The sequence below is a fragment of the Stegodyphus dumicola genome, chromosome X1, assembly GCF_044657685.1.
Source record: "Stegodyphus dumicola isolate Sdum_Otavi_A_Nest chromosome X1, ASM4465768v1".
Taxonomy (NCBI): Eukaryota; Metazoa; Arthropoda; class Arachnida; order Araneae; family Eresidae; genus Stegodyphus; species Stegodyphus dumicola.
Genome location: NC_140780.1, coordinates 158,239,245 through 158,255,711, shown reverse-complemented (window position 1 = coordinate 158,255,711; position 16,467 = coordinate 158,239,245). Strand labels below are relative to the sequence as shown.

The 16,467-nt window shown below is 31.6% G+C and overlaps 1 protein-coding gene across 3 annotated transcripts in view; it reads right to left on the bottom strand.

Moving 5' to 3' along the window:
- Positions 1–430: 430 nt before the first annotated feature.
- LOC118186198 (UPAR/Ly6 domain-containing protein bou-like) overlaps positions 431–16,467 on the bottom strand; it is a 28,481-nt gene continuing 12,444 nt past the window's right edge. For 2 of the 3 annotated variants that reach the window (XM_085808616.1, XM_085808617.1), the window contains exons 3-4: positions 14,417–14,587; positions 431–5,382 (exon numbers count right to left, since the gene is read on the bottom strand). In XM_085808616.1, coding sequence (XP_085664742.1) covers positions 5,174–5,382; positions 14,417–14,587 — 380 coding nt within the window. In that variant the 3' untranslated portion in view covers positions 431–5,173. The remainder of the gene's footprint in view (positions 5,383–14,416; positions 14,588–16,467) is intronic. The other variant, XM_085808618.1, reaches the window with a different exon arrangement.

The window sequence follows — 16,467 nt, the reverse complement described above, 5'->3', positions numbered from 1 at the left end:
AAATAAAATGCGTAAAATTATTTTGTAAGTAATTTCTCCAATGAATAATGAGAAATACAATAATAAAATGAATTTATTCATATATTGTTTTGTATAGCTGGATGGCTGCTTGTATCAGGGATATATTTTAAGAAGAGAGAAGTTTAAATTGTTAGAAAAACAATTAGACTGGAAGCAGGGGCGAAGATAACGCAGTTCATAAACCGAATGTACGCCACCTGTAAGGAAGCTATTCGGATTTAAGAGTTTACTTGTGAGCATTAAAGTATCATCGTTTTATGAACTGCAATTATTCTTTTTGATAAATATGTGTGATATTAAAAATAACTTTATGAGTTCGATATGTAAAGGAATTAATATTTAAAGAAATTTAAATTGTAACATTTTGATTTGAAATAACATTTCATTCAAAATCTAGAGTAAACAAACATTCTATAAAATTCAAACTTTATTACACAGATGGTTAATAGGACAAACAATAATAATATAATTATCACGCAAAGTATCAATTTTTACAAAGATCTGTAGCATACCCACATGAATATAATAAAATTAACTATGTAAAGTTAATAGGCACGTATTCCGCATTTTAAAGACCATGTTTAAGACAACACTATGTTGCCTGCCATTGGCACTGATTATCAACGCATAACTGTTCTAGGAAGAAATATAATGGTGTGAAATTATGAGATTTTCTGAAAATAGCATATAAGTTGAATTTGTAAAGAAGCAAACAGTTTCACCTCGATATTCAAATTTTTGTTTCTCTGAAATGTTGTTTTCATCCACGTAGACATAATCGGGTTAATGCAGAAAAATATTCATCATCAGGCTTCTCTTGTAATAACAAAAATAACACTTTTGTCGAAACCAATTTGTTATAATGTATAACTTTTCTACGCATATTTTACTTCATATATTATTACTTAATATTTTAAAAGAAGTATTAACATGATAATTAGTCAGGACTGAAGTTTTAGCTTACGTTTTTTTCTTAACATTTCTTTTCACTTAAACTTTTCTTTTCAGAGCCTGAACCTCACAATTCTTCTACTGAGAATATTAAATATCACAGTTTTCTTTTCAGCTTCATAACGTTTTGAGGGAAATTAAATGCTCATCGAACTCCACCCAGAAATCCAACTTAATTACTAATTTTTTCTTTCATTCATTTCGAGAAATGACATAAGAATGACGAGAAATGACATTTTAAGAAAGACCGCTATTTTTCCTGAGGTCTAATATGGTAATAATAAATGAATTCTTTGTTACATCAAGATAGTCTTTTTATCATATATCAGTTATCAGTTTTGTGCATTTTTCAATAACGAATATTGCCTGCTCGAGAGATCGTTCTTCTTGGTTTATTTTGAACTCATATTGGTGAGCTAACAATTTTATATGTAAAATCTGATATTACGACACATTTACCAGACTTTGACGGTCTACAAAACTTCAGCTGAAGGAAAAGGATAGAATTTTAAACACCTCCTTCATTTTATGAAGACTTTACAAAACAGGGGTTTAGAGTCTGAGGTGTCCGGGTTCCAAAAAGGAATTTTAGAGGCATGTTAGGAAGACTTATTTTTCTATTACTAGAGCAACGACTCATGACTAAGCACGCTAAATACAGGGAGGGCCTAGGAAAGGTATAATTTTGATATTCAAATCAACGCCATTATATGACATGCAAATAATTATTTATTTGGCCAAACACTGCAATGCTTTTTATTAAAGCATTGCCAGTTTTCTTTAAATTTCCTTTTTCTTCGAATAATGCATCCTTCAAATATTCTCCGCAAAGTCTAATGCAGTTAACAAGCAAATTACCATTATTTGCGGGATGCCAATTCCAGGCAGCTTCTTATCTGTCCAGTCCATTGTAATATATTGCACTGATCTGCTGCAGTGCAGAAATGTTTTGAATCACAAGACCTCATATCTTAGACGAGAATGAGCAGTCAGTGACAGTGTCATCTGATCATTACAAACAGATGTTACAGAATAGATATATTTGTTTCAGAGCTGTATCGTCATGAAGATCTCAAAAGAATAAGAAAGGAAAGCATCACGTCTTCCAAAAGAATCCAGCAATGCGTTTCAACAAATATCTCCTTAACACGTGCTTTCTAAAGGAGCAGATGTTTCATGGTTGGTTTGTTCTTTACAATTGTCAACATGCAACTACTTCTTAGGAATAATTGAAATATACGCTAGCAGTTCTAGAACATAGATGAATTCAGAGTAATGCTTTGGTAAACAACTGAATTCATCAATATACATGGTTCAAGAAACGGTGCAAAATCTGCATAATATAGTAGAGTATTGCATAGAAGTGCAGAGAATATTTGAAAAACGTGATGCTAAAAAATAAGAGGCGAAGAGAAGAATGTCAGAGTTATAATCAATGGTATTATATATCATATTGTTTTGTTGGGCAAACAAATAGTTGAGCCTCATTTCGTACAATAATCTCAAAACCATCAGACTAAATACGGTGGCCCACTATTTAGAAATTGATGCTCTTAATCTTTAAATAATATACTAATTTCAGAGCTGGATACTGATGACAGATATTGAGGTATTTAAGGCATAGAAAAGGTTTGCTATTCATGGTGTAAAATTAACTTCATTTTTATTTTTCGAGAAAGATGTGATACATTAAGTTCGCCTTCATTACTTTCCCCTCTCTTTCTGACTCGTTATTTTCAACTCAGTTCATATAAGCAAAATTTTTTAATGTCTGTAAACTACATATTATTTGTTAAATTTTTTACAGGTTTATTTGCTAATAGATTCATTGAAATTAGCTTTATAATATGAATACCATCCCTTGAGAGTTTGTTTGCTATAATTTTGGAAAGTACACATAAGCTTCAGTGTTCTCGTTTAATTTTCCGAATTTTGTAACTACTTGTTCGTACCTTAACGCATTTTTAAGGGCAATAAAATTTTGTAACTACATTTCATGGTATCTGTATTACTTATAATGCAATGAAATGCAGGTTCTAGGGACTGGTTTTAAAGAATCAAATGCCGCCCAACCGGAATAATGCTTAGTCACTCTGACTGCCGTACCAAATGGCCCAGGTTCGAATCTTGGAGGCGGCATGTATGTTTGTAAGTGTATAGTGTTTGAGCGGCATGATGACACTCAAAATATGTGGCCAGCCGAAAGTCCTCTCGAGAGGTTAGTCGTAGGAGAAAAGGGGGAAGACCCTCGGACTCGTCCTCCCAAGGCGCTTTCCTTCAAAATTCAAGACAAAACAAAGTCGTACTGCCACATGTACGGTGCCCAAGGCTCTTGCCAACGACAGGCGCAATATTGCCTCCTTGCCATCAGAAATTTCATGGGCTTGGAACGGCTATCTGGAAGTCTTAATATTCACCAAAAATAATATAAACGCTTCTGAGTCCAGGTAACTGTGTTCCTGCTAACTAGGAAATTCAGATTCAGGGATGAAATCTAAAAAACACTGTCACCGTATTAAGATAAAATATTCCCAATGTTATCAACGCGGAATATCTCGGTGTCGCTCTAAGCCATTCGTTCACCTGGTACACTCACATCGCTAGAGTTTGGAGCAAGGCATTGTAAACAACTATTAGGCGTTTTTTCCTGCTTCAAATTCCTAATTCTTCACTGGCAATGAAAAGGAGAATTTACCCTTCGCTCATTGAACTGATCATTTCATAGGCTTCTTCAGTGTAGGCAAACCCAACTGGCAAATGACATGAAAACACTGCAGTCCCTACTGAGCAAAGTATTAAGAACGCGTCGCTTTTCTTCAGAAATAGAAGCATCCACACTATACTATATTTACAGACATCCATGCCTTCTCCGGCATTCGAAACCCTGCGCTTCGGTACGTCAGTCAGCGACGCTAAAGACTCTCCCTGTTTGGGCGGTTACTGTTTTATTTTAATCACGCCATAGTAGTGCTGCGTTGGTGAAAGACACATATTTTTTTAATCAAGGAGTGCCCACCAGTGGCCGAGCTGTAAAAGCTGCTGAATACTGGTATTCAGTCTGGGATTAAAGTCCCGGCAAAAGGGTTACTGCACGGGAGCTTTCGGACCGAAAACAACTTGTGTGACGTGGATATAAGCTAGTTTCCCTTAAAAAATCCCACTAGGAACATTCTTCCCTTTCTGTGTAGTGCCTAACGGCGAAGTAATATAATAAATTAAATAAATGAAAATTAAATTAACAAAACATCTTGAAGAAAAATTCACAGTCTCTTCAACACTAACTTGGCTTGAGTTACAAAGCAAATAAGGCATGAGTAATATCTACACTTGCGCCCGGAAATACAGGCAATACTTAAATGGACAGGATATGTTTATTTACCTTATTGTTGACATCATGTAAAATTTTTTGTCAAATTATGTACGCAATGTTTTTAGGTATTATTAACTCGAACTAAGAATAAACTATTACAATCACTTTCTAATGAAAGAACTCAGCTGGTTACGTAGCCGTATGGTCAGATTCTTTCTTGTACAACAGAAAATGAGAATATCTCAGTTACGATTTCACTTCTTAGATATGTCTTAGATGAGAGACAAATATTAAAAACAACTTTGAACTGGCAAATATTACTAACTGCTTTGAAACGTTAAATAAGTATTTTTTCATCAATTACACGTAAAACATAAAACCATTTTAAATTAAATTCTGTGGTAACACGAGACAAGCTTGTTCACAGCCCAGCGATTAAGGGACCTGAAAATAATTAATCACAAGCTTCATATCCAGAATGAGTCTTTTAGATCCTACCTAATAATTTTTGCATTTATTGGGATTGTTTAATATTATGGGACTAATATGATCCCAAAAAATTCAAACTAGGCAGAAGAACAATAAAATAATAACGAGTTTGAGTATTACAGCTACTGAAAATTAAACTGAAATAGTTAAATTTAAGGCTTCGTATTGCTACTTATATGAAGAGAAAATTCTTGTAGATAGCATTTGTTTTTATGGATGTTGGCGAGAGATAACAATGCTAAATATACCATCATCACAATAAATATCTTTTTTGTTTGTTAATACCACCTTAATAAGCTTAGATTTGTGAAGAAAGAATTAGAATTTGCATATGTATTTAATTAGGCACGCCATTCATTTCTACTGAAGACAATGTTTTGGTCAGTTTTCACCGACTTTAAATTAGACGGCAACAAATATAAATAATAAAAATGTCATTGTCACTATAAATAGAAGATTCCATCCAACTCTTCTGCTTGAATTACAACCGTCATAGTCACAAGTAAGTATACAGCCTTGTAAAGTATCCTTTTCAAACCGGAAGACACCACACTGGTTATCCATATTTTCCAGCGTACAAGCACGTATGACGTGTTCTTCTTTAGTTTGAACTGTTCAAAGAGAAGTTTGAAAACAAGATTATATAAACAATATATTAACACTGAGGTTTAAAAGGACTGAAAATACTTTTGTTTTGGGGGGGGGAAGAAGCAAACAAACCGAGTACATTTTCAAAAAAGTATATATATATATATATATATATATATATAATAATTTATTTCCTAAACAGTATTGATTAATTGATTATATTATCTCCTAAGTTTAATTAAAGTAGAATTATTTTAAAAGTGTGCATCCATACTGGTAAGTTATATTTTGAAAGATGTTTTGAAGTAATTTGAAAGCAAAATGTTAATAATGTTTTAACGGGGACTGGAGTTAAATCATCACGAAGAATAATATTTCAATTGTAAAAGGAAAAATTAAAACATGTAATCATTGTCATTGATCGGAAATTAGTTGACTTTTCAAGGGGAACAAACCAACTCCCGTTCAATGAACAATAATTGAAAAAATACGTAAATACGAAAGTGTTTCGTCTTTACTCGAGTTATAAGTTAAAGCCAAACCGGCAATTCTAGTCAGGCCAAATATTTCCGCGAATAGTTGCTACTCAAAGAACTTATTCTCATGAAGCATTTTAGTCAATTCAATTTGGAGTAAAAATCAATTTCTGTAGAGAAATCCTGTAAAACTCGAGTAACCGTCCCCGACACTTTCATCTTTATGTATTTGAGTACTATATTATTTGTAGAAATTAAACATTGGAAATTGTCATTATGAAATCGAATTCAAAGTAAAGTTGAAATAAACATAGAAGATTATAAAAAAGATAAATAATACAAACTTTGTAAAAACAAATCAAAGAAAATATAAAAATAATATAAAAATAATATAGAAAATAATATAAATAAGATCAGTGAATGTACATGAAGATATAAAGGCCAGAAAGGTATTAAGTAACTTACATTCTTTCTAGTGGGGGAGTTGGCAAAGTGTTCTCTTCATGTCTGACTCAGAAGTGTAGGGTGTCCGAAAATTCTTAGCGGCAGTAGGGGCTTTGAATAATATCAGTCGGTAAGACTTGGGTGAAGTAATTTATGGTAGTGGGTGGGACTTGGAATTCTTGAGGGATGTATTTTGTGGAGTTCTTATCTGAGAGAGACCGTCTGTTAAGATTTTTTTCAAAATACTAGTGAATGGAAATTAATTAATTTCTGGCTAATTGTCGTGTCGAATGATTAAGAATTAAAGAAAGGAAAAAGGCATTTTCGCTGTCCAAGAGCTAATAGACAGTCTAAAGGCAGGAAATAGGCCCATTTTTTTAGTAACAGTATAGTAACAGTATATGTCTGAAGACAATTAGCTTTTTACAATATATACAATTGAGTAATTACACTATATACAAATCGTTCAACTGACAGTCATCCAACTTATACCGCCTTCTCAGGTTTAGGAATAAATTATCATATCCCTATCAGTTAAATGATTTAGAGTGAGTATTTAACGCCTGCTCTTTTAAGGCAATGGTTGACAAATTGAAAGGGAATTAGATTATTTTTGAGAATTTTGATAAGGATCAAAATTTCGCGTTGTAAATCTATTGTATCTGTGCATATAGTTTTAATTCGTTGTATTTGATTAATTATAGTATTGTTAATTACTTTTTTGGATATGTTGGAGTTCCAATTTATTAGTTTGTTAGTATTGAAATTGAAGTTTCTTGTTTTGTCAAAAAGTAAAATTTTTTTGTAGTTAATGATTTGAAGATCTAGAAAATCTATGCTATTTTGTGAATTATTAGTTTTATTTAGTTTAAGACAATTCGGATAAATGTTGGAGTTTTCAGTTTTACCAAAATTATTAATTGTAATAAGGTCATCAATATATCTATAGGTGTGTTTGTAGTAATTTAACTCTTGTGGTTGTAGATTTTTTTGGAAGTTAAATTCTTTGACAAATAAAAAGATATTACAGATCGAGGTGCTGGAATGTAAGCCCATTGGCAGTCCTCTGACCTGTTTAAAAAGTTGATTTTGAAACTTGATGTAGTTATGAAAAAGTGTGCATTTTAGGTAGGTTTTCCATTTGTCAAGAGTCATGATATTGAGTATATTAGGGAAAAGTTTTGGTAGATCAAGTAGACTGGTATAGATTTCTTCTAGAGGAAGTGAGGTATATAAGTTTTCAAAATCATAGCAGTTAATGTTTTGGATGTTAATGGTATGAATGGTATTAATGACAGGAGTGTTATTATGAATGATCCAGCAATAGTTATGATTAGTGTTACAATCATTGAAAATAAATTTACAGATTTTATTAAGTTGAATTGAAAAATAATAGTCTATATTTTTCTTGTAATTATTAGTTCCATTAGCTATAAATCTAAATTTTAATGGTGTTTTATGGAATTTGGGAATTGCATAAAGATTAGTAAATCTGTTGTAGTTTGCATTGAAAGTAATATTGAGTTTCTTATGAAAAGTTTTAATCCTGTTTATTATAGATGTTTCTGTAAGGTTGGCTAATTGATAAGTAGTTGCGTTGAGAAGTTCTTTATGAATAATCTCAGTGTAGAATTGTTTTCATATAATGCTAAAGTTATTAGTTGCTTTATCTATTTTTGCAATAGTAAAAAGCTGTTTTAATTTATTAATATCTGATGTAAGTTGCGACCAATTCAGTGTACTTTTAAATTTGAGGTGACTGATTTCTGTGGATATGCGTTGAAGAATTTTAGCTTTCCATTTTAAGAAGGTATCTATGGGTAAATTCAGTTGATAACTTGCTTTAACTATAAATTCGTTGATGTTGTTTTCGAAAGTCTTGTAACAGTAATTTGTAGTCATGTTTCTGACTGGTCTAAATTTTGTACCATAACTCATTAGTGTTTTTAGTTGATGGTTTTGTATGATATTCAGGTTGCCAGTAATTATGTGCTGGTGATGAGAATCTACGTAATTGCTGTAAATTGGTGTCTTACAATGTCATTCTGCAGTTTCATCTATTTCATGGTGGTTAGTAAGCAAGTTGCTTAAGGTCCTTTGATATTTAAATGCAATCATTGGTATTGTGTCAACTGCGGGGAAGTAATCTTTACAATCTCTGATGATTCTTGAGAAATGAATATTGTCAAACTGCGGATACAGAAAATTGACTTTAAAATAAATTTTGCGTTGAGTGAGACTATTAGAGAGTCTGAAAAGACTAAAATCAAGAATCATGTCTTTAATGATTTGTATGTCGTCGTACCTTTCTTGAATGAATTTTTTTAGTTTGATAAGGAATTTATTAGTACAGGAGTGTAACCAGTTGAGACGTTTTTTGGGAAAGCAGTCTGAGTCAAAAAAACATTTCAATTGTTTTTTCAATGCAAGTGTATCCAAAGTGGATAAAAATCTCGCATTATTTTTTATTTTGCTTCCTCTTTTTCCTCTCTGCGTTTTGATGCTGTAGAGTTTAAATTGGCTGAAAATAGACTTCTTAGAAGTATCTCTATGACTATGTATATAAGTGTTAAGTCCATATGGATAAAGTGATCGTTGTTTTAGTATATAGAGAGATTCCTGAAAAATTCGTGTTTTGTGATTGGGTATTATATCTAGTATCTGAAGTTGAATAGAGTTGAAGTCATGGTGTTTAAAGTGTTCTAATTCTGCTGTATTAAGTTGTGATGGTGTACTTATTTTAATTCTATTTTTTTGTGCGTTGAATTTTTTGATTTGAGCTCTATGGTTATTGATTCGAAAGTTAAGATTGTTTTTAGTCTGTCCTATATATTTAATATGTCAAGTACCGCATGTAATCATGTAAATACAGTTAAATGTTTTTCATAGAAATTGTTTTTTGGGTTTACCTGTAGCAGGCATGGCGTTAAATTTTCAAGTTTGTCATCTAGTGGAATGACATTTAGTGATTTCAATATGAGTTAAACTAGCAAGATATAAAAGTAAGGAGGCTGCTAACTTTCAATACAGTAAAGTTTTTGTATAAGAACTTTAAAACTTAAAAAAGGATGGAGATAATATATAAAGTGGGTACATTAGGTAAGAGATAAATAGCGCTAATATATATATATTAACCTTAACACTGTCTCATTTTAAACCAAAATTATTTAGATAAAGAAAATAACTTTCTAAGCCTATTTATCGTATTTTTAATTAACCCATTATTATCGTTTTAATATGTTTGCACTGTTTGCAGCCGACAATTTAGCAGTAAATACACAGAATAATACTCCCTTATCACCTATAACATCGTGTAACATTATAAATACTATCATATCCTATTTAAATTCGCCCACCAGTGGCCGAGCGGAAAAATCGCTGATATTAGATATAACATTTGGCTTTTTTGCATGAGAAGGTAAGAGGAAGAATTAATTCATTGATGAAAATTCTCCTTTATGGTTTTCAACCATGACTTCTTTCATCATAGTAATACTCTTTGCTTGCAACTAATTGGCTCATTACAGAAGTCACTTTCTACAAAAATGCCATTACAATGTTTCAATATTTCTGTTTTTAATTACGTTACCCGTATTTAATGCAATCATGATTTATCAATTCCGTAACTCATTATTATAATTGTAAATATTTTTCATATGCATTACAATAATAGTCATAATTCCTCGTTCATTTTACATCAGCATTTTCGATATCAAATCATTTAATATATATTTCATATTCATATTTCAAGTTATCTCATTCTCAAAATTAATGTAAACATTTTCGCAGTGTTTTAAATTTACATATAAAGAATATTGCATTACATTTTAAAAAGCGTAAGTTGTAAAGTAATATTCTCTCTCTTTTTACCACGAAGGTGTAATCGGAAGTATGTTCGACTAGCAATCAAGAGGATTGGCGAGGGTATTGCATATTTTTCATGTTTCCTTCTTCGATAAACTTTATGGCTCGACAAAGTGTTCATACATTATCAAAATCAGTTAATGGATTTAGGAAACGTAAGTACAGCAAAGTAAATTTTAAAACCGTAAAGTTATAACTTGATTTATTTTTCAATTAAAAAAAAATAGCACATATCCAAAATTCGATAAAATAATACGTAATTAGTAGTTTTCTCTCTGATGATTACATACAAATTCTTGCTGCAGAAATTAATTAGTCTCTTCACTGCTATAAAAATTAAGCATGCATTACTTACAAGTAAATCTTCTTTTAACTGAAAACATAAAATTTGCAAATGCAAAGCAAGTTAAGATAAATATCTAATTATTATACTAATTCATTTCGAAACACCAATTTATATAGCTTCAGAATAATCAAATCAATAGTATAAAACTGTCATTCCAAAATAAAACTCTTAATGTAAAATAGAATTTCGTGTGTGTGTGAGTGTGTGATTATGGCAAAGCCTCGAGGGCTATCTGCCTAAGGGAAGGGATGCCTTCGTGGAGGACTTTCTAAGGGAAACTGGCTCGTATACACGTTACACATGGGGAAAACCACGAAAACGCCCATGCAGCCAGCCCGTTCGCGGGATTCGAACCTCGGACCGAACTACCAGTGTTCAGCGACTTTACCGCTCGGCCGCTGGTGGGCCCCTTGTAAAATAGAAACTCCATAGCTAATTTATAAAGAACCAAATTAGAATTATAAGGTACTTTATTTAAATCTAAAACCCTTAGCGCATTTATCGATTTTGCATCATACATAAAATATGTTGTTCGCATTCAATAATAGGCAATAGCTTAATGATAAATCTTCAACTGTTTAATAATAACATCAAATCAATAATTAAAGGTAATAGCTTAAGATATTTTAAACTGCACTTTCAAAATGAAATATAACAAATTCATTTTTTTTTCTGATGAACGTGCATCAGATGTAAGCGGAAGCGGACGAATAACATCAGTACGCAAATGAAAGAAAAGTACATTTCAGACTTTCGTAAGCACTGATTTTTTTTAACTTTAATACATAGAGTATCTTATGAAATACTTCCTAAATCAGCTGCTGGGGTAGAAGATGATGCACGCACAAATGATAATAATAATACATATTCACACGCATAAAACGTTCTATCATTTTATCTATTAGAGAAAAACGCAAATGACATTAAATTACCTGGGTTTGACTTATTAAAATAACCATTATGTTATTTTGTTCACGCTGGGTTTAGCGTTCTGGGTCTACACGCGAACTAGCCTCAGCAAATATTTTGTGTACATTGCTGGAAACCAAGAAAGCGTGCTCACTGTGTGCCTTTCCCTGTATTCTGGACCCTCTAAACAACATTCTAGGAGAGAAAGAAAATGTAGTTCGGTAGTTGACAAAATAAATACCGGTGACAGTTATGGTTTCGAAGTTATCTTGGCCTTATTATGCAGCTACGGAATTCTCTCACACTTACACGGATCTGTGGTTTATCTGGATCCAGCGATGAAAAATCATTATTGTTACAGAATTTATATTTAGTTTTGCAATCCTCTTAAAATGATCGACATATTTCCTCAGCAATAACTGCTACGGCTTCTGAAGTTTAGCACACTACATATTAAGCTAAATTCAGAATATGTTTTAATAGTACTTTGCGCTTCAGGAGATGGAATAATACGCTTTAATTAGCGTGAATATAATTCCAGGTTATTCCAGGTTAGTACTTTTGTAGCACTTTTCGATTGTTTTCTTGTTTTTTTTATTATTAGCGGAATAAAAAGCTGCACATTTCAAATCGAAATAAAGTCTAATTGTTTTGTATTTTTTCCCCATAATATTTTATGGTTACTTTAAAACAATAAGCATATATTGATATCTTATAGCCGATTATTTGATAAAAGGATGAGCTATTTTTATAAATGATCAACGGCAGAATAATAACGAGACAGTCATATATCATCACTGTATATTGGTAATGCAAATAGTAAAACCTATCCCAATTTACTATTGCATACATTTATGGTAATTAATGAAAACACGTAAAAAATTTAGCGTTTCAAACAATGTCACTACATCTCGTAGAATAGAGAAGCACTGCAAATTTTGAAATCCCTTTAGTTAGGCGAGTTAATCTCGGTAAGTGAATGTTTTAAGTACCAACCTATTAAAAGCAACAACGCCGTTTTTTAACTCTTCAATAATGGGTCAGATACTTTACAAAATATCCAAGAAAGTTTGATTTTAGACTGATAATCTTGTACTTTAATATAAAGTGCAAAATAATTTGGAAACCTAATAAATAAGCTCGAAAGTTTGATTAAATTGAAACTTACAAATTCATTACAAATGCATTAAATTTTAATATTAATATTTAATTCATTGTGAATAGAAGAAAGTGCATTTCATAGGAAACTGTAATTTGTTTTAAAAGCTCAACCTATATTTGTATTAGCTCAAAGGAATATGTTACCATCAATATTTTTAGTCTTTACCTTAAAACATTAACAAATTTTCTTAAAGAAATTAGAAAACTTGTTCTGGAAATATTATTTTTATTTATGCTTTTTATATCAAAGTTTTCATGCAATTTTACCGCTGTTAAAAACAGTTATATTATGGGATGAAAGAAAAGAACTTAAATTAACTTTATAAGGTATTTTCTTTCTCCTTTTCCACGTTCCTTCGTCGTGTAAGCGGAAGCAAATCCGATGGGTATTCGGGAGGTCCGGAGTTCGAATCCCGGCGAGGGCAATGCGGATTTCTTCAGTTTCCTGACATTGGTAAAAAATCTGATAACTCTAACTTTCATTATAACTTCCAAGAGGAATCATGCAGCTAACTCTCCGTCAGCACACTGTGATTTAATGCTTCTATGGGTAGCATTTTTTTAATGTAAGTATGTGATTAAAATTTTACAGCTATTAAATTAAAATTTTGGAAACATTTTTGCAAAATAATTATTGCAATAATTTCTTTTATACTTTAAAGAGCCATCAGTTTTTTTTTCCGGATGAGAAACATTAAAACCCGACTAGGCTGTCACCGGGCTTCTAAATATATGAATATTGCTAAAATATTGCTAGACGAACGTGCAATAAGTTACATCACGACAGCAAAAATAAGAAAAGACAATAATTCCATACAGCCGAACAAATTTATGAGCATATCTATTAGAATCCTAGGTACGTTTTTTGCAGTATGCCAAAAGTCTTGTTAACTCTTATTTTAAATCAATCGAATTGTTTTTTTTTTCTGCTTCCTTCAATTTTGGGTCAGAAAAGTTCAATTAATATTAAGTTATTGTATGCATTTAATATGGTCGTGCATATACTTATACAATTAATACACTTAAGTGCGTTAGTCATATATAAATTGGATACCTTAACATACTTAAGACAACACTAAATTAGTTAATTGTAGCAACTTTTTAAGTTATCAAACCTAACCTTTCTCCAAAACATTCGAGTTACTCATCGTTTATGAGAAAAATAGCACAGGAAGAGGTGCGATATTATTAATCTCTCTTCAGACCACTATGCAATACTAAAAATAAAGTACTGTCTAATTTACATACTTAAAAAATCATGTGTTGATTTTCAAAATAATTACGCAATTATTTTGAAAATAATTACGTAATTATTTTTCATATTATTTATTACACATAAGCACTCTGATAAAACTTAAGTGTGAATACTAAACGAAAACTCTTTTTTTTTTTTTTTTGTTCCTTTGATTAGAAGGTAAATTATTGTTTTGATTATATGGCTAGATAGTTCTCTTTATTAACTCAAATCATAATTATCATACCTCTCATATCTTAACTTTCAGTTAATATAAAAACACTGAAAGGAGATTAAATTTGTAAAGTTATTAGGTTTATTTCGGAGCAGAAAACAAAATCAGCGATACCTTCACCGAGCACGTTCGATGCTAGCCAGACGTGTACACCGATGTAGGTATGGGATAAGGAAAAAGAAATTTCCTTAGAATTTGAGTAAATTAATTGGATATTGAACAGTTATAAACTAAACAAGTCTTCTTGGAACTCGATGCGAACTCACAAAATTGTACTGCAATTGCTTTCTAGTTTCATTTTTCAGTGTAACTTATTTTATCAGGTTTCTGCACACAGAACAGGTATTGTACAATTTTGAAAAATCAAGTTCAACTTAAAATATATTACCTGTCTTACCAATCACTTTAATACAAAAATTAGCTGGAAATCGTCCTATATGGCCTTCTTTTGGGACTTTACATCCTTCAGTATACGTACTCATTGCTGGATGAAATGGATCATGGCAGTTCAAATCAGTTCCATTCCTGGAGCTGCATGTGTAACAACTTATTGCTACACCTGGAAACAGAGGAATTCATAACGTAAAATCCAAAAGATACATAATAGTATATAATATTCTATTATTCCATACGTAAAATTGCAAGGCATGATAATAAAAATTATTTTATTATTCTCAAATTTTTTAACTGTATTAGGGAAGTTAAACTGAAACTTATCCTGCACTATATTTTTCAAAAACTTAGATACACGAACATAATGTATATTAATTTAATATATTTTTAACCTAATATATTTCCTTTTTTTTCTTGTGAGAATGTATGTATGAAGTTCTGGACGAATGTTCCTTAAGAATGCTTAAATATCCCAATAGTCATAGTCCTAATATGTAAAAGTAAATATGTAAAGCTAATATGTAAAGCTTGTAGGGTCGGGTTCTTTATGAAGACATAAAATGTAGACCCTACTGAAGACGAGATTGCGAATTCTCGCTATGTCTTGAAAATCAAATGACTGCGACCGAAAGTTATAACAGCCTTTTTATTTTGACTAAACTGAACATAACATCCACCCACTCTTGCTTATAACTAACCACCACTTATGGCTAAGTAACTAACACAAAATAGTATGTACGATCAGAATGAATTAAATTTAGTACACGACTGGCTCTTACTTCATTCTAAATAGGCTTTATAGGCTGCACACAACAAAGCCAAATCTAAAATATCAATATTATCTTACGTGAGTTAGTGACTAGGACAAATATTCAGCTACAGAGCTACTTGCAAACACGCGGCATAAACTCGTTCTCGGCTTAGCCCGCTGTATACCCGTAACTAATTCTTCTACTGCGAACTCTTCAATTCTGCTACTTATTTCGAACTCATTGAGAATTTGCATCTACGCCATTTAAATTTGCCTTCTGGCAGGAAACTGAAGTCAGAAGGGAAAAGAAAGTTGAATAAAATTTTAAAAAATTTATTAGTACAAAATAAGGTATTTACAAGCTTTGTTACCGAATCTAATCAGGAAAGGTAAATTTGCGCAAACATGAATCAGTCTATGTTGTGTAACTGTTCGATGGTTTGATTAATATTTAATTTTTGTAACTGATAATTTTTATTTAAATTTGTTTAATTGAAAGTTTTGATTTGAGATGTAATTGTTTTACTCAAGTTGTAATGACTACTCTTTATTATCTTTTAATGAGAAACTTAGCTTTAATTACTATTTGAAAATTTACTTCAAGTTTTGTTAGGTTTTATTCTTTATAATTAATTGTTGTTTGTTTGGTACCCCTTAAGAGTTTTCTAATTATAAATTTTGATTTTATGTCTAATTTAAATTGTGTTTTAATGTTCCTCCGTCCTTTCCGTAAAATTAATGAATCTTTATTTTCTGGGTCAACTAGTATTTTTAGACAATTTGTAACTTAATAAAAAATTTTATGCAATAGGAAAGAATTTGGCACTTAGAAATGTTCGAAACTATTTTTGTATCTAAAGCTGTAAGCTGTATCTAAATTCCAGAATTTGTCTGCAATGTTCTATCATTCGTTTTGAAGGGGGTTCGACTTTGACTAAATGTACTGGAAAAACATCTTGTCTAGTAGAAATGGGACCTGGCTGAGAGGCTAGCAATTTGTATGCTTTCACCCTACAGCGCGTCCACTGATGGGGGCGAAAATTGGGGTTTCCAGAGTTCCCTGATAAATGAGGGTTGGTGATGAAATTAGAGAGTGAAATACGCTGTTTTTGAAAAGCGGGGAGATTTGAAGACATACGTGCCGACGGAGGAGCCGTGACAGCCGATAAACATGTTGTTTCTCACATCTACTTAATAGGACCCATGACATGTAATACGCTATCACTCAGTTCTCAAGAATAACAAGGGAATACGGTAATAAAAATGATCTTTTCTATTATTTTTGCGGCATTGTA